At 37.4% G+C, this 18,357-nt stretch overlaps 2 protein-coding genes across 6 annotated transcripts in view; one reads left to right on the plus strand and one right to left on the minus strand.

The window, feature by feature from the left end:
• The window catches only part of adam22 (ADAM metallopeptidase domain 22), an 87,380-nt gene that overhangs the window by 29,329 nt on the left and 39,694 nt on the right, over positions 1–18,357 (plus strand). For all 4 annotated transcript variants that reach the window (XM_015357940.2, XM_069194795.1, XM_015357941.2 and 1 more), the window contains exons 6-10: positions 1,479–1,542; positions 15,856–15,919; positions 16,734–16,801; positions 17,726–17,800; positions 18,033–18,104. In XM_015357940.2, the coding sequence (XP_015213426.2) occupies positions 1,479–1,542; positions 15,856–15,919; positions 16,734–16,801; positions 17,726–17,800; positions 18,033–18,104 (343 nt within the window). The remainder of the gene's footprint in view (positions 1–1,478; positions 1,543–15,855; positions 15,920–16,733; positions 16,802–17,725; positions 17,801–18,032; positions 18,105–18,357) is intronic.
• On the minus strand, positions 10,624–13,483 carry cldn12 (claudin 12). Of its 2 annotated transcripts, none has more exons than XM_015357944.2 (2): positions 13,205–13,483; positions 10,624–12,458 (listed from the first exon to the last, which is right to left on the minus strand). In XM_015357944.2, exon 2 carries the CDS (start codon positions 12,429–12,431, stop codon positions 11,448–11,450), a length of 984 nt encoding a protein of 327 aa, XP_015213430.1. In that variant the 5' UTR covers positions 12,432–12,458; positions 13,205–13,483; the 3' UTR covers positions 10,624–11,447. The 2 variants fall into 2 exon arrangements, with proteins under 2 accessions (XP_015213430.1, XP_015213431.1); XM_015357945.2 differs by lacking the exon at positions 13,205–13,483 and adding an exon at positions 13,107–13,195.

An 18,357-nucleotide genomic window follows, 5' to 3' on the forward strand; every position in this document is an offset into this window, starting at 1 on the left:
AATTGTATTAATCTGTATGGTACCAGACAATGCAGTCACTGGACTATTCCTAGGGTTTACACACGGCGACAATTGAATTAGTCTCAATGGAAACAGCTTCTTTCTGTTCAAATGAGCTTAACACCCACTCCTATTTTATTTCTTACTCCCCTATGACTGCTCTGCCTCTAGAGAGGTTTCTCTGCAATGATTTGTCACATTAGTATTTTTAGTTTGAGCTCAATTGCAAAAAATAATGTCAGGTCAAACACAGTTCCCAACAGAACAGCAGGAGACGTTCTGCTATTTTTTCCCCTCTGCACTTGAAATAGGACTGTGCAACTCCTTTGCTAGACTTTTAGAAAATGCTTCTGAACAAAGTAACCTTGTTCCTCAGGTGCACTGATATGATTTTGTTTGGGACGTTATGTAAAAATATCACAGTAGTTTCAATATATATATATAATACAAAATATCTTAAACAAATTTGTGTTCATCATACTTCGCATAAAGAAAACTTAACAACATTCAATTCTCCCATTATTACATTAAATACATATTGAAAGTGATTAAAAACATGTATGTTTTAGACAGCATTCATCATTTAGGTTAAGCTGCATTAATATTCTTCAGAACATCTCAATGTCTTCAGCTAAAGCAGATGATTTTTTCAAGATTCTCCTTCTCAATTCTTCCGGAGCATCTCCAGTAATCTTAGTGATTCAACCTTACAGGCTGAAGCAGAAATGATTTGAAAGTAATTGCAGTTGTATTCCAGTTCACATTATGCAAAGTGAAAACATTTTCTGATTACCATGCTTCACTGAGGCCATTCTGGGATCACTGTAAAATGATTGTCCGCGTCTGGCAGAAACTGTGACATTTCTCTGAGGTTTTAAATTGTGATTACATTTTAAGCAGGTTGATACATTTGAGTCCAATCAATGCAAATAAACCATAAGCATCAAACAATTCAGGGTGATTTAATACATAGATACAATTTAATTTGTATTTGAAGACTTAAAAGTTAGGACATGTGCTACAAAGATACATAAATAATATACAGTAATATAGAGATATTTACATTAAATTACTGACAACCAGCCCGCGTAGTGTATGTGGATTGTTGAAGATTCTACACAGAAGCAGACGCTGATGTTGGAAAACCTATTTTTTTCCACAGGTTAAATGTGGGTGATATAGAAAAAGTATTTTCTAAATTTTTTTAAGCTGTGCCATGATAAAATGTCGTGTTCTATATAATTATACTCATACATTTACATTGTATTGCATAATTCTGTCTTTGAGCATAATACTTAAAGATTACAAAACAACTTCCATTTAAGTCTCAGCACCACAGAGATATTTGGTTTATGTTCCTTTACAATTCAGTAGGTAACATGGTCATTAAGGAGATTCATGCCCAGAAAGGAACATCATTTTTTATTTCCAAATTATGCAGCTATAACATAATCTTCTCAATCTCTTGCAATTGACAGTGGGATGTTCTTTGATGGAAACCACACGTACATGATCGAGCCAGGAGAGAACAACGACTCAGCTGTAAGTTTTCCTTTACTTGTAGTTCGATTCTGTGTCTTTTGGATCTGTTGGGATTCTGTTTAGTAAATGTTGCAGCTTGAAATATTTCAGGAAGTGTTTGCTGCTCAACATACTGTCCTTCGAGCCAGTCCTCTTACAAGAAAGATCTACAGAAATATGTCCTTGACTGATTAATTATAGTAAGGAGTGAAGGAAAAGATCACAAAAGCATCTTTCTTTCTGAGTGTCTACAGAGTGGATACTTGATGAATAATAAAGAGACAGTAGTAAGTAACAGTCTTGTCCTGATGCTCTGCTATTCTGCGGGGCTTTGTCTCAGATATAATGAATGCTGTAATTACAACACATTTTTTTATTATTCTAATGACTTCATTTAAAAAGAACTGTCATAAATTCAGGTAGCATCAGTTCAATCTCAAACGTTGTCATCTTGAATCTTCTATGCTAACATATTTTTATAGGATTCATGTGAAGTATGACAAAAGGGGACAATGAATTAATATCCAAACATCACTTAATATCTTTAGACATTGTCCCTTTGTGTTTCCATTTCAATTAAATATTTCTTCAAACAGTTTTTTTTTTCATATCAGGGAGAGAGAGAGAGAGAGAGAGAACAATGCAGTGTTTTAAGATAAGTCATAGAGTCTGGTATACATTTTAAATGATTAGGGAAACTGGCCTAGAGTGGGTCATCTGTAAAGATTGTGTCTATAAGGTGTTCTAACCTCACAAAAGTTTTATTTTCATATTAAATGAATGAATTTAACATTTTTTTTGTAAAAAAAAAAACAGGACAGAAGAGCATGATTTAAGTCCTACAGGGTTCTGTACTGGGACCACGTGTGCCTCTTAATTGCTGTGAAGGATGTGGAGCTGACTATGCTGCAGATTATAATTAAACCAGGGAATGGGGGAGAGAACATTGTAGAACTATGAAAATTCAGGCAGATGAAGGTGAGGTGCTTGACAGTAAACAAATACTTATTGTAAATGGGTGTGTTACAGCAATGTTTAGCATTATGATGTGAAAAAAGTTGTACATAAATGGGTAGTAAGAGATTTTGACCCGGAATTGTCTGTCATTGTACAGAAACCACTACTGATTCAAGAGGTGCAACTGCAGTGCAAGGGTTGCTTTAAACACTAATTCATTACAGTTACAAATTACTTACTGTATAATAAAATTCACAAGATTGAAAGTCATCTGTTACAGAGATCTACATGATAGTTTCTATGAAAAGTATTACATTACAAAAGCGTTTAAAAGAATTTCCCTCATGTTGGTGTTAATTTTAAAACAGTAAACACACACGTCACTTATAACAATGTAGAATTGTATTTTAAGGGGGTACAGACATTTCCATAAAATGAAGGGCGTGTTTATTTTAATATTTAAAAAATTAAAGGAGATGTATCTTATTAGACTTGCTAAGAAATGGCTGAAGGATCTTCAAAATCCTATAAAGATTCCAAAATGTAAGCTAATATTTCATATTTAATTCAGGAGAACACAAATGTTTAAATGAAAGCATGGTAAAAATAGACAATGTTAAGCTTTTTCACACAAACCAAGGTTATTTTGGAACATTTTTAATATGTTCATAAGTAATATTTAATAATCTCACATTATTGGATGTTAAATACATTATTTACAAATCAGTGCAAAGCTGTACTGTATCTGCATTAACTGTATTGTAGGATTTGCAGGAGAGGTCAAGATTTCATTTTTAAACATCTTACTGATGTCAGCTTTAAGAACAGATACAGTACAAACAAGAGAAGGCCACCCAGACATAAAAATGACATAAAAATCAAACTGCATTTTTATTCTGCATAGAAAAACAGCTGCTTGTAGCTGCAACTAATGAGCTTTGTTTATGTGCTCAATATTTTTTGCACCAAAGTATGCCTGCCTCAGTAAGATTCGGACAAACTTTGCTTTAACTTGTTCAGTTTACTTCCGTGTATGCACATTAAGTTACTGTGAACGTGCTATAGCGCTTTCTGGTGGATATGCAGTAGGTAGGGCTGGATTAGGAGGAATGGGGTCCTTTAGGTGAAGATTTGTGAGTCTTGTACATCTATATTAATAAAAAGCCATGAACTCATCAAAAATGACCTTGGCTATAGACAGAAATATACCGAAGCACAATAAAACAGCAGTCTACAGTATGTTTTACACCTGTAGCTTATTTGGGACAAAATATTTACATTTTAAATAGTGAGCAGATACAATAGCTTTGTGGATTGTTTGGGTATTATTATGTTCTCCATAGGAGAAGAAAACACAGAGTTTAAGTCATATGATTTTACAGAATCACCAGCTGCTTAGTTTGCTGTTTGGATTAACATTGCCAAAGCAACGTGATTAAGGATGTGTACAAATAACCATTCAAAGAGACATCAGGTAATTGCAGTTGTACTGTACATTACAAAGTAATATCCTTTTGTAATAATTTAGAAAGTTGGAGAATTCTCCTGAAGCAATTTGAGTAAAGTATCTTGCTCAAAGGCTCAGGAGCCAAGTCTCACCTGGGATTTCACCACACAACCTTCCTATTATGAGTCCAAACCCTAACCACTACTCCGCATTTTAATTATCTCAGAAACCACGAATGACACCTCCATGCCCTGCCTGAGTAATGAAGATTGGTCGCTATCGACATGATTGAAGGCAGCCTGTATCCGTGACAGAAACTGCCCAGGGAATGGGATATTCTGCTTCCATAGGCAGCAGACCAGCCCAGAGAAAAAAACAAAAGACTGGCTCACATTGGACAGGTCACATACTAGAAATCAGAAGGTCATCCCACTGAACAGATGGTCATGTCCATGCGTTACACTTCTGAAGTTTTATTTTTTAAAGGAAGGTCCGAATCAAATCTGTTGAAAATCAAACAAAACCTTTGTGGATCCTTCCTCAAGTTTGCCTGGATGTTAACCTAGCGCCGGACAAGGGAACATTATTCACTGTGAATAATACCTTGTTTCATCAGATTGTTCATGTGTTGCAAAAGGAACACAACCAAGGACTTTTATGTTCAAAACTCAGTTTTTCAGTTTTTTCCTCACAGAAACTGAGCATAATGTGTGTATAGAAAAGCAATTCCATACCCCAGAGCTGATCATTGCACTCCTGTCTTGAAGATCTCTCTGAACAGTACGTCATTGGCCAAGGTTAAATCTCCTTTTTAATTAACTTGAGAACAAGACACAGAATTGTTGTTTTATCGCACAGAACTCTGCACTTGCAAAATATAAACTTTGTGACATTTTTTCTCACACCACTGATAGAAAGTAATTTTTGGACCACTGGCTTGAGACTTCATATGTTAATTAAAGAAAATGGTTTAAAGAGTCATCTGTTCACATGGGTCATATTATTTTATTAAATGTGCAGTATTATAAGCTAAATCCATTAAGATATCTTGTAAGAACTTGGATTAAGCCAGGGACTATTTCAAAACACAAAGACGACAGAGACTTTATTAACATTAACCTGTGTACAGCCGAAATGTATCCTTGGCTCAATTTTGATATAGAGTATTTAAGTACATTTGGGGATATTGTTTAAAATATCACATTAACCTCTAGTACAGTATATATGCTACTAGACAAAAAAGCAATGAGTGTACTGCATGTCTTAAAAATCAATTTGTGACCTACATGTATTTCATTTTAGAATACTTCACAGTGAGACTCATTTAGTTCAGCTACTGTAGAATTGTGACCACAAATCATAGGAATGGTATGTTAATATCTGGGCTGTCAGAACTTACCGATGATTGAGTTGAAAAGGCCAAAGTGACAGAAGGCTACCTCTGGTTAATTCCCATTCTTCCCATCCTTTGTTTGGATATGGAACGGTTTAATTATTCAACGCAAATTCAAACCCTAAAAAATGGGATTTAAGATTTGCTCAGACATAAGTTTTGTAAAATGATCTGTTTTATAAATGGGTAAGATAAAGGTTTATTTTTAAATATCAGATGATACTTAATAGGCACAATTCTACATGTAGTGTAACAACAAAACCTCACAGAACAATATGTGCTCTGATTACTGTATTTTGAATTAATTAAAATGTAACTTGTACTTCACATAAACCATACTGGCACGCCCTGTGTCTCTTATATTTATAGGGTGAATCAAGGTTTTAAACATTGGAAGACTGGGTCTGTGCTCTGACTTTTGAGATTGTTGATAGAGATGTAAAAGACTTGGCTCCCCGCTTGAAGGGTCTTACTGTGCTAGTTTCAGAAGAGGTCCTGTAAACACTGATCACACATTGGACTTCCAAGTACTAGTGACATACAATAGTATAAATTCACATCAGGACACTACATTTCAGAAAGACACAGTATTAGACATTAGCAAGGCAGCACAATACTTCCGTCTTATTAGTATTATGAAAAGTCTAAAATATATATATATACATCACATTTGCAATTTATATTCAAATAATTATTCTTTACCAGTTAATTAAAAAAGTTTATTTTTGATATCTTAATTAAAATGTTGACTGGGATTAGGTAGACCATTTAAGGTGGAGAGGACCGTTTCAATGCAGTAGGAGTCTGGTTGCTGAGGTGCTGAGGTGCTATGAAAGCATGAATATGTGCTACTGCCTGTAGACTTTCTAACGGGTGATTCACTGCAGTATTTTAAATTCCAGCTTAGGAAATGTCCAGACAGGATGCAAACAGTACACATGATTCAGCCTGGGATATCTGCACCACAAGTGTGCATTTTGAGCTTAAGGTAGCTGACAAATCAGGTGTAATGCCAGCACCCCCGAGCCTTTTCAAAACATGGCTGCTAACATTGCCCATTTCAGCAATTGTGAATGACAAAACCCACTAATGTTATATTAATGCATTTTAACTGACTAATTTAAGGTTAAAGAATGATCTATGTACTGTACTTTTTTGGTGACTTGAGATTTGATTAAGTATTTTATACTTCATTATACTATAATGAAGTATAAAACAAAGGCAAGCTCTGACCTCGCCCACGTGCACCTATATACAGTATAAATATCACAGTTCTTGCTAACTTGCTTCCATGACCCTCCTACCAAACCATCCTAGCCCTAGAAGCAGCCTTATCCTTCATTTGTCCTTACATTCATCACACACCTCAGCCAGATGAGTTAACCTAATAAAGCTAATAAAGTTAATCTAATACAGGAATTCAAATCACGCCTTTTTCACCTACACGTTTGACCAAACTACTGGATTATCGCTGTTGACGTTCAGTATAATAATATAGGCCCTGTTCATTGTTACTGTAAGTAATATTAACAATATTTCTGTTTCAGGCAAATTATGTTGCATTTTTAATCACTTTATTTTACCAAGTAGGATGGTGATTCTAGTATATCATCAGATGGAGGGATAGATGTTGAAACATCACACATTTCCATTTTCCACGTTATGCTAGATATGCAAAAAATAAAGAGTGCTATATAAAAAAAAACAATTATTGTAGTAAAAGAAAATGGATATAAGGAACTTTTATAGAATATTGCAAATATTTTATAATGAGAAACTCCTCATCTGTGTTGCTCTCTAGGTTTGTTTTTGCTGCACAGACCAGACTTTTCAAAATTCCAGTTACTGCAACAGTTCCTGTTTAAATGTTTTCTACAAACGCCTATCTTACAATTTCTTCAGTAACTGTCCGTTTTGCAGTGTGCATACAGTATGTTACCTTTTCAGTTGTCTATTTTTTGTTGTGAGCTATACAGTAACTTACATTACAAATTGCTACTTTCTGCCTAAGACTGGAAGAGATATTGTGCATCCTTTTGGATTTGTAATACAGTAGTTATATTTTTGCTTTCATGAAACATGAGTGTAGCCAAGAACAAAAAAAAAACAGTAAGCATTAAATGTGTAGTGTTAAATGCCTCTGGTTGTATTTTCTAACACAAAAAAAGTAAAGTTCGGCTGACTGAGAGAAAATATTTTATTCAAATTTTATTTACAGTCTACTGATGAATCAGCAGTTTTTTTTGTGAATATGGTAAGAGATTGCATTCTAATAAAATGAATTTTCCAAAGACATAAAAGTGGAAAAAAAGTGACTCTGCTCAGGACAGGTGGGTAACAGTCTTGGTAACAAAATGAAAGTCAATACAGCCAAACTCAACTGCAGTCTTGTGAGTCATATGGTAATCCTGGTAAATGAAAGGGTCTGATAATCTTTTGTGTGGGTTGAAATGTTAACTTCATGGTAGACATTTTTATGACTAAATTTAAGCACTAGGAAGAAATATGTAACATTACATGGCTGTACCAATTGTATAAATGCAAGACCTTCTCTCACAGAAATTCAGGGATGGGATATTAATGGGAAGAACCAAGTATTGAAATAAAAAAGATTTTAGTCTTGCTTATTTCAAAGAAGGTCATGTGCTTATTTTAGGACAGTCACACTTTCCCCTTGACAGAGAATATCTTAGAATAATCTTTTCATTATGAGTGTCCTGACCGTTTTTTACAGATACAGCCAGATGAACAACAACTCTCTCACACGATAATAGCCAAATAGATTTTTATAGTCTATTAAATAGTTCTGTAGCACAGTCTGCAGTGTGGACTCTTCAATGCAAGAGATACTACGTTTAAACCAAGTTAGCTGTGATAAGCAGTGACTACACTCCTGCTTGGAAGAAATTCTAAACATATTATTGTGTTATTTGTAATTTAATCATGGATATTTCTTTCTATCCCATATAACAAAAACAATTAAAACGTTTAACCCCGGTTCTAAATATTTCTTCTATGGATTTATCAGTGCCACCTGCTTGCAATTTATAATCACTAAAGCATTCACTGTTTTAGGTAGGATTTCAGTCTGTATGCTGTAAAGTTCGAAGATAGCAGAACAGTCAGGCTACTGTGAAACTGTCCCGCCTCTCCTGTTTTATATTCATAAGCCTGCGGTGTTTCCATGATACTATCCCACTGCACGCATTTTGCAGAGGGGTCTTTCATCCCAAGCCATCTGAACTACTGCCAAGTGTGGCCTTAATGGGGTTTATAATCTCTTATGAAAATAAACCCATATTCCCTTCCTCATATTGGTATCTGCTTTAAAAAATGAAAAAAAAGTCAAGCACATCCATCAGTATAGAAAGCAATGCTGGAGGTCTAGAAATTATCGACTTCAAAGACTTGGAAATATCATAAACAAGATCTAATCTAATGTTTCGTCTACAGTATTTGCTTACACTTGAGGGAGACCATATTATTTACCAAGAGGTAATAGATTAAAGGATTCAAAGAGCCACTGTGTAAGAATTGCATCCATAATAATAATAATAATTTAAAATGGAGCATTTTCTTAACGTACTGGTACCTAGGTGTTTAGTCACTTAAGGCTACAAACCTAGCAATACATGATGCTTCTACTTGAGACCTTATATTTTTAAACAAGTGCATCAGCAGCAGCACATAAACCCTCCCATGTTTGCCTGTGAGTTAGTAGATAGAACACAGCGGTTTCATGAAAGTCAACATGAAGAAAGCATCTGACTTTGGGAGTGGGAAGTACATTGTTTGAAATGACAATCACTTCTTCCTGTGTCTGACTTCCCCTTTAAAATCTTTGAAGCATATTGTTTTTTGTTCTGCTTTGTATGAATTTCTTGTCCATCATGAATTCTGACTTAACACTGTGCGAATGATAAAAATAGCTACATGCAGTTTGCTGTTATAAAGCTTTGAGTGCATAATGTAAAAGCCAGTCTTTTCATGCTTCTGTTTGCAAGTTGTTAGTGACCCACAAATGAGCTTTTATACCATAGATACACCCGTTCTGGTTTGAACTGCCAACACCAACTTAATTACAATTATACTGAACAAGCTAAGAATCAACTGGAATAGGACAGAATGAGTTTATGAATGATTTGACAGAAAAGGTTAATCCATTATCAGAAAATGTGCTTTCCTGCGTTTATTCCTGTTAAGGGTCGTAGCAAGAAAGCCTGTTCCATAAGCATAGGGTGACTGACTGTGATATTTCTCACATCCCTCCTCCAATCATCAGGAAAGCTGTACAAGATAAGTGATGCTGCCCAAATGCTCTTGAAAGTAAAGTGTTTTGTAACATTCAAAACACAACTCAGTTCAGAACTATTCTGTCAAGTTTATTCATGATTCTTTACCAGGACTCCCATTATGAACAAATTAATTACAGCTCCAATTACAACCAAATTTCCATTTTTTAAAGTCAAATTTGTTAATTGCACTACTTTTAAAAATGTGTATTATACTAGGAACTTTATTTCACTTTAATAGTTTGAGACAGAAAGCATTTACTTTGTAACAAAAGTCAAATTTTAATAAAAATGCAAATCATGCAGAATGGTACACTGTCCTGAAAAGAAGTAATACAATTCAAATTCATATGCACAACATCATGTTTACCATCTCTCTATGTATCTTCTGTCACAGAATTTGTGGTTCTCTAATTAATTAGAGCCTATCGCAAAACATTGAAGGGTCTTAGCAGTGATATTCCCAACCAGAAATGCTGCTTTGCCAAAAGGAAAGAAAACAGATGAGTCTATCAGCCTTATCAGTGCATTTCTGTAGGATGCTTACCTCCCTGCGAGACTGCACAGCACACTCAAGTAAAACTCCAGGGGTCCATTTGACAATACAGCAGTAACAAAATCATATTTGATCAAAAGAATAATAAATGAAGCACAGAGGCAACATCAATAAATTCCACAAAGAATGAACAGGTATTATATAGTATAGTTTATGGCCACTTCAATATCTAAAAATACACTACTCCTCAAAATGGAGTCGAATTAAAGAATAAATGCCAACGAAAGAGTTTCAGTCCTGACTTTGCATTCTCTTAAGACAAAAATGCAATACCTCGAATTCAGAGCTTAATAATCATATCATCAATGTCACACATCTTAGTTGCCAGTGTGGTAAAAGAAAATCTAAATTGCAAACACAAAGCCAGAATAATTATTCAGTGACTAATGTCTGATGTAAGAAAACACAAGACAGGCTTTTGTTTTACCTTCCATGTGTGTATTTTATGACGCTGGGCTTTATCATTAGGGATATTTTATTCATTTTGCTGGACATGAAACAAATAAGAACAATACATGTTTAAGAATATTTTAACAAAGCACAAAATCATTTTAATTTCAGAGCACTGTACAAAAACATGAGTACAAAACCATTCCACTGATGCTGCTCTTGAGAGTGACTTTGTAACAGATAATGTGCATCTGCACTGGTATTTTGTTTTTCATTTACTTCTATTAAACATGTAGCATAAAAACGAAAGTTCACAGAGACACAAAAATGAACTTAGAATGTTCTACCTACTGGTTCTATGGATGTTTAATTAGGTTTTTAAATCCATTTGCAAATAATTGTACAATGTCAAAAGTCTGGTTTCAGGCATCAGACACCAAGAAATAACAGCCTACTAAACTCTATACAACTACAGTGTACAAAATACTGTATCTGAAAAACTGCTAAGAAGTACTCCAGCAGACTCAAATCGGCAAATACTGCTCAAAACAGCCTCCAAGATGTAGAAGGCACAGAAATGAAAGTTTCTCCAACACAAACCCTGTACATTTCAGTTTTAAAGAAACTGGTCTCCTTTTTCTGCGATGCACGTTCACAGTCTTTTATGATTTGGAGATGTTTCTTGTATGTATTATACAGCACAGGAGACAGCTCACGCTGGAGTGGGAATCGTGGGGCCACTGCTTCAGTGTGTGTGCAGCTGGGCTGAATCCATGCGGTGCTTTGTCTTGCTCTTGGCAGGAAGTTCAATCATTTTATTCCCATATGGCACAGAAAATAGTTAACGTGCAAGTTCTGGATCAGCAGAAAGACAACAGCGGTAGGGATCCTTCAATAAGCCTGCCCATGTAGCGGGATATCGATTTCAATGGTTGACAACCTGGAACGGGTGGAGTACCGATAGTCCGGAGACCCGTAACTCTGAGATGTATAACTCTGGGGGGCATAAGCTTGCGAGGCACAAACTTCAGAGCCATAACCGTCAGGAGCAGAGATTTGAGACATATAAGTATGAGGGCCCATTCCTTGTGGAACAGACGTTTGAGAGACATAGGCCTGAGGGTTAGAAACTTGAGATCCATAGCTCTGAGGGACACAGGCTTGAGGAGGGTAAACTGGAGAAGAGTAGCTGTTGGAGGGGGGTGAGTGAGGAGGGTAGGCATGAACGGCAGCAGGCTGGGAATACAGCGGCAGCCAAAAGGGAGAAGGCAGCGTTTTGCACAAACAGTACCACAGAAACAAAAGACAGGCTGCCAGAAGCAGACCGCCTGAACTGCCTATTGCCACATACGCTGCAAAGTCGGTGGAAAATATATGGTCGAACTTCTTGTTTAGATTGGAAGTGTAAAATATGAACCAGACCGAAGGGGCCATACCAATGCCCCCCGACAAGAAGTAAAATATACCGGCCACTAGATGGCACCCTGCACTGTTGACAAGGCACTTGGTGAGGGGGACGTCGGGGACATCAGAGCAGCATGCCGTCTTACACATTCCCGTTAAGCCCAGGAACAGTGAAAGGGAGGAGAAGAAAATGCTGATGGGAAGGGCGAACTGAAGAACTCTGAGGTCCAGCTGGTCTACTCTGGAGTACCATTCCGAGTCAAATATTAAACAGTTCGTACTGCCCTCCAAGCGGACACACTTCGCCCAGAGCCCATCGTAGACTGTGACGTTCTTGGCGTTTTTGTTGAAGGTGGTTAGCGCGGTCACCCTCCACTGTGGAATGAGGGTAGCTATCACGAGCCCTCCCACTGAAAACAGGGCAATTACGAATGCAAAAACAGTAGTTGCGTGTATATCCCGGCACGTCATGTTAGCGGAAATTTTCACTCCGAAGCCCTGGAAGCGGAATAAGGAGAGATCAATGAAATGCGAAATAAAAACAATTCAAAGCTGCAGTCTCTTTTAATTTGATACTACTACTGTGCAAAACGCACAGTATTAAGAAACAAAATATGCATAGTGTATTATTAACCATACATATTGTTGTTTTTTTAATGAAATGTTGCAACTTTTAGCCAAGCAATGTCTTTCTTTACGTTATCGTTTTTTTCGGTTGACTTTTTTTTGTAAATTCTTAATAATATAATAATAATATTCTTTATTATCACCATCGTGACATCTTTAAGGGTCTTAAACTGTAAAAAGGGAGTATCCGGTGGTTTCAATAGTTTGTACCTTAAGAGAATTACGAGAATGTAATCACACTTTTACGACCGTCACAATTAGCCACACCATCATGGCTGTTCACCTAATGGAGAGGAAACCGGAGTGTACATAGTATACATCTTCTCTATAGGCTGCATCACTGAGGAAACGAATGCCCCCAGAACTGTGATGAATCTTATAATCGTCTTCGACTCCTTGTAAATCCTTGGCAAAATGTGCTAACATCAGACAATGCGAAGAACACAAATGTACAATAATGCGGGGCTTGTTCTTCTTCCCTCGAACTTCCTCCTGTTAAAATATACTGCCATACAATACCTGTTGATCTGCATTTTTTTAATCGCTGAAATTCAGACTCCGCAACGACTCACTCCAGAGAGCTACGCAGTTCACAATGCCCAAAGAAATTTACACACCTTTAATCGGCAACCTTGACGAGAGCTGTTACTAGCCGTGTCTCACATGGAACTGCATTTTCCAGTAAAATGTAACCACAACCTTTCGGGTCCAGAGTCTCGGCGTTTCCTGTTAGCCCAAGCTTCCGCAAAATCTCCTCTCCCTGCGTGGCCTGGGAAAACAGTCACGTCATTTGGCGCGGCCTCAGATCCCATTGTGTGCGGAGTTACAATGTAGCTCAGTGTTCAGCCTCCGCACAAAGTAACCTGCCTCTCGGCTCTTTCTCTCCGCGCACAGACACAAACACCAGCTGAAGTGCGCGCAAGAACCTGCAATTGTTAATTATACAGTATATCGATACATGTGGGGGCAGAGTTAAAATTTTATATTCATTGTCTGAAAAAAAATAGACTAGAAGCGTTTCTAATGAAAACGGGACTAGTCTCAAGAAATGCGGCATTCTGTAAATGGAGCTTTAAACGGAGCTCAGTTACAGTACGTTTTCGCTTGTGTTTTTTTTTTAAAAAGGAATGGTATGTAGTTCACCGACACAGATTTTGCTGAAGCACAATCACTACTGTACTATTATTCCGAAACAAAAATATCCGTCGTGATGATCATTTACTGTGCTGTACGTTGGACGTTGAATTAAAAAAATCCACCTTTGTTTTATTCAGGCGAGGATAAAAAGCAGCCACAACGCAAGCCTTAAATGATATTCTCAATTGTATGTCATTACCAAACGCAATTAGGTTTTCAATATCTATAATAGCAGCCGTCAAATAGAAGCTGTGAATTATCCTGTTCCAAATCCTACTTAAAGTCCACCACATTAAATGATTAATAAAATACGAAATATAAGAAAACTCGTCTGAATGCATTCTCCTCGTCCTTTCCATTCATGTTTTAATATATAGAAATAATATAATAATTCACCTAATAATGTTCATCTGTAGATTTTATTCCCTTTCTTGGGTCTCGGTGACCCCTACCTGCTGTGAAGAGAACTACATCCTGAGCTAGCAATAGCCAATCCCGGTTGATATATGCTAATGACACCTGTCTGGCAAAACAAAACCCCAGTTTTGACAACTCGGAGCAGGTCTGTACTGCAACACACGGCCACTCAAACCAAACCCAAACCCAACCAGACTGTTCCACCTCCACAATGCAACAGCTACAAACCCAACTCTCAGATGGAAAATCAGAAACATCAGCACCATCCTTTTTCAACATACCTTGGAGGGACCCTAGCCAGGTCTCTCTCATTCTGGGATTACTTAAAGACAACAGCATCCCGGGTCGAAACAGGGAACAATCTGATCTCCAAACTTGCTGGAAGATTATGAGATGCTGCCACCACCACCACCACAGTCTGGACCTGAGCCTTTGCACTGTCTTTCTCGCCAGCAGAATACTGTGCCCCTGTCTAGTCAAGATCATCACATACTCACAGAGCAGACACCCAGCTGACTGCCAGCACCCCACTCCCCAGGCTCCCTGTCCTAGCAAACTTCACTCCTCCACACACCCACCGACTCGCAGTCACCCACAAAAATGCTCAAAAAGGTCCAGAACGCTCCGTATCTGCTGCTGCATGAGGATACATTTAATCCAATGAGGATATGTCTGCCTTTAAGAAAGCCCATCTGGAAAAACCCTCTTCAGTAAGACTGAAGACTGGGAAGAGTGAAGAATGGGGATTGCTGGACTCAACAAACAAGCCCCTTCTCACATGCCCCACTCAACAACCTCTGGGTTTTCACCTTCCAAGAAAAGAGTGGCTCAGTCTGAACCATGTTAGGATCTCTATAGATGGAGGATCAGGGCAGCCTTCTGTGTTCCAGCGGGATGGGGCAAATTGTGCAACACAACCTCGAGGACTGTCCAATCCACTAGACACCCTCAACAGAGCCAGACCAGAAGCTGTCTCTTGTCTCAGGGACTTCACTAAATAAAACAATACGTTTTGCCATTTGTATGACAGTGTGATCAACAGACTATTACCCTGTTTTTTTATAATGTTACGATATAGATATGAAAGCACATTGGCATGATGGTTAGCTTGTCTGCCTCACTGTTACTAGGTTTGATTCTGGCTTGGTTTACTTTCTCTGTAGAGTTTGCATGTTGTCGCCTACATTCTTAACACAGTCCAAAGACATGGTGTGTCCTACCTGACAGCCAGGCTAGAATCTGGTTAGACTCTGGCTCACCATGTTCTTGTCCCATCTGAATGTGGAAGGATGGAATGATGTATACAAAGGGGAAGAGGATGCATAACCACAGGGTTAATATTCAGGACAAAACGTTTGTAAAAATGTAGGGCGTAGCAGGCAACAGGGTCCCGAAAAATAAATACATATTCACTCACGGATGTCAAGGTTGTCTGACAGGTTAGAGGCTAGATTCTGCTATAAAGTGAATGAAAGAATCCAAACAGTCTTTTTCTTTCAATGGTATTGACCAGGAATCTCAGTGTTTCACTTTTAAAAGAAAAGTGTACATTTCTACAAAGCTTCTTTTTTCACAGAACCTATTGCTATGATCGCACTCTGGTTTCCAGATCATTTTGCTGTCTTTTTTGGCCTTGATCATTCTGTAACTAAATTTCAGTGTGGAGCAGGTATTGGTGAATTTAAATCTTTGTTTGTTTGTTTTGTATTTTTAGGATGACTTGCATATGATTTACAAATCGGTGGGGCTGGAGGCACCAGTTGATTATTACTCCTCAGGTATGTCTGCTGCTAAAATCCTTATTTCCTGAATCTCATTAATATCTGCAAAGCTGCATTTAGTATGTACGTTTACATGAGATAAGGAAATGAAATTCAGTATTTAATTAGAATATAAGGGCGTCACTGCTTAGTTGTGATTGATATGAATTCTAAAATGGTAAAAAGATTTCAGACATGTAGGAGTGCCATGAAGACTACTCTGTCAAAGCCAGGCAAAAGGAATTAAATCCAACACTTGTGTTAATGTGTTTATGTTGGTTAGAGGAAACCTGAGGAACACTTAACTGTGATGGAGTGTGTCTCTTATTGAACTTCTAAAGATTTTGTGCCTAATAGCTGATTGCTGGGGAGTCAAGGAGGTGTTGAAGAATGGTCTACAAGCTGCCATATTTACAGCAGGATAAAGACAAATCACAGATGGAAATAATTAGCAAAATAAGACCTGAAACCTCCTCCTACTTTGAGCTCATAGGCGGAAACTCCAGTCCTCTATCATTATCATTTTATAAAATTTTCTGAACATCAAACAAATAAGAACAATACATGTTCAAGAATATTATAATAAAGCACAAAATCATTTTAATTTCAAAGCAATGTACATAAACATGGGGTCCCAGCACCTCCTATTATAAACCTCAGCTGCCAGGAGGTTAGCTATACCTGTATCTTCTTCTCAGCACGTTACAAATCTTTTTAACAATTCAAGAAGAATAAAAACAGAATGCCAGAATAAAAAAAGGAGAGAAGAAGCTGAACATTTTCTGCTCTGCATATGTGCTAATGTAGCTCTTGCTGTTGCGTTTTGCTTTAGACGATCCAAATTATGACAGCCAGCCAACCTCTCCCACCAGGACAGTTCACCGGAGGAAGAAGAGGCAGGTGGGTATCCCTCTGGTTATAACAAAGTAAAGCCCAAGGCCTACTGATAAGTAATTGTTCTCACGACATTTGTATTTTATGTTCATTGGTGTCTGCATCTTTGGTGTTTAATTAGATTTGCTGCCTACTTTGAGAAGCTTTCTAATTAAAAAGTTTCACAGTATTTTTACTTGTTTGTTCTTAGTTGTATTAATTACCCTGGTTGCTGATTCTCCCTCTAAAACTACTTATATTTGCAAAACTGTGTGCTGAGCTTGAGAAGAGCTGAGCAAATGGTAAATGAACAATATCTTCCTTAGCATACTGATTTTTAGACTTTATGTGCAGCACAGTGGTGCAGTGGTTAGCATTGACCTCACAGGTCTGTGGCTCTGGGTTCAAATCCAGGCAGCTATCTGCATGAAGTTGTGTGATCGTCCAGTGTTTGTGTGGGTTTCCTCTGAGTGGATTATTTGGCCCTAGGTGTGTGTGTCTGTGTGTGTCCTGTGATAAACTGGTGTTCCATTCAGGGTGTATCCCGCTCTGTGCTCACTGCTTGGTGGGATAGGCTCCGGATTGGCTGTGACCCAGAATTGGAAGAAGCAGTTAGAAAATGGATGAATGGCCTTTAAGACTTCATATTTAAAGTTAAAAGGGGCTGGTCTGTGTCTTATGTCTATATGCAGTTAATCTAACCGGTTGCTAGTAGCTCCAGCAGTGTCTTAAAGGAAACCAGGGTAACAACCTCATCATGGCTGGGTAGCTTGTTCCATTCTCCCACAACCCTTTGTGTAAGGAAGCGCCACATGTGTCAGTGTGATTGCCCACAATAACGGGCAGTCATGATCAGTCATTCCAGTTTAAAGTTCTACTTTTTCTTGCACTTATTTGCTTGGCATGTTTTTTTTTTCATTTTTAATTTCCATTTCAATTTTTCTTTTTTAGGTTTCTCGAAGTTCGCGCCGGGTGGAGGACGAGACAAAATATATAGAGTTAATGATTATAAACGACCATCTGATGGTAAGATGATGCTCAAACAAGAACTGCTCTTGCTCCTGGCATAATAGAGAAACTAATGTAGTATTTCAGTGAACAGTACCACACATTTACAGTATAGAGTTCTCATGTACAGTACTAGAAACGTGTTAATAAAATATTGTTAAATAATGAGACTTCTCACTAAATGAACATATGCTTCTTTACTAGACCACCATATTGCTTTTAAAATAAACCACTCTTTGCATTTTTGCAGTATAAAAAACACCGTCTGTCTGTTGGTCAGACCAATAACTACGCCAAATCAGTGGTGAATATGGTCGATATAGTAAGTATAAAATAACATCCTTTTATTATACAATACATTGTCATATCACTACTTTTGCTTACTACAGTAAAAATCTTTTCTGGCAGTTATAGAACACGCTTGGACGTTGTTAAAGTTGTTAGTCAGATAGTCAGTCAGCCACACATTTTAGAAGGCTTTTGTGGACCATTGTGAAATGGGTATAATGTAGATACAAAAGATGTTGTCTTTTATATTAAATAAAATTCAAAATAAATCGCTCTACATGGGTGTT

This window comes from Lepisosteus oculatus, chromosome 10 (genome assembly GCF_040954835.1).
Source record: "Lepisosteus oculatus isolate fLepOcu1 chromosome 10, fLepOcu1.hap2, whole genome shotgun sequence".
NCBI lineage: Eukaryota > Metazoa > Chordata > Actinopteri > Semionotiformes > Lepisosteidae > Lepisosteus > Lepisosteus oculatus.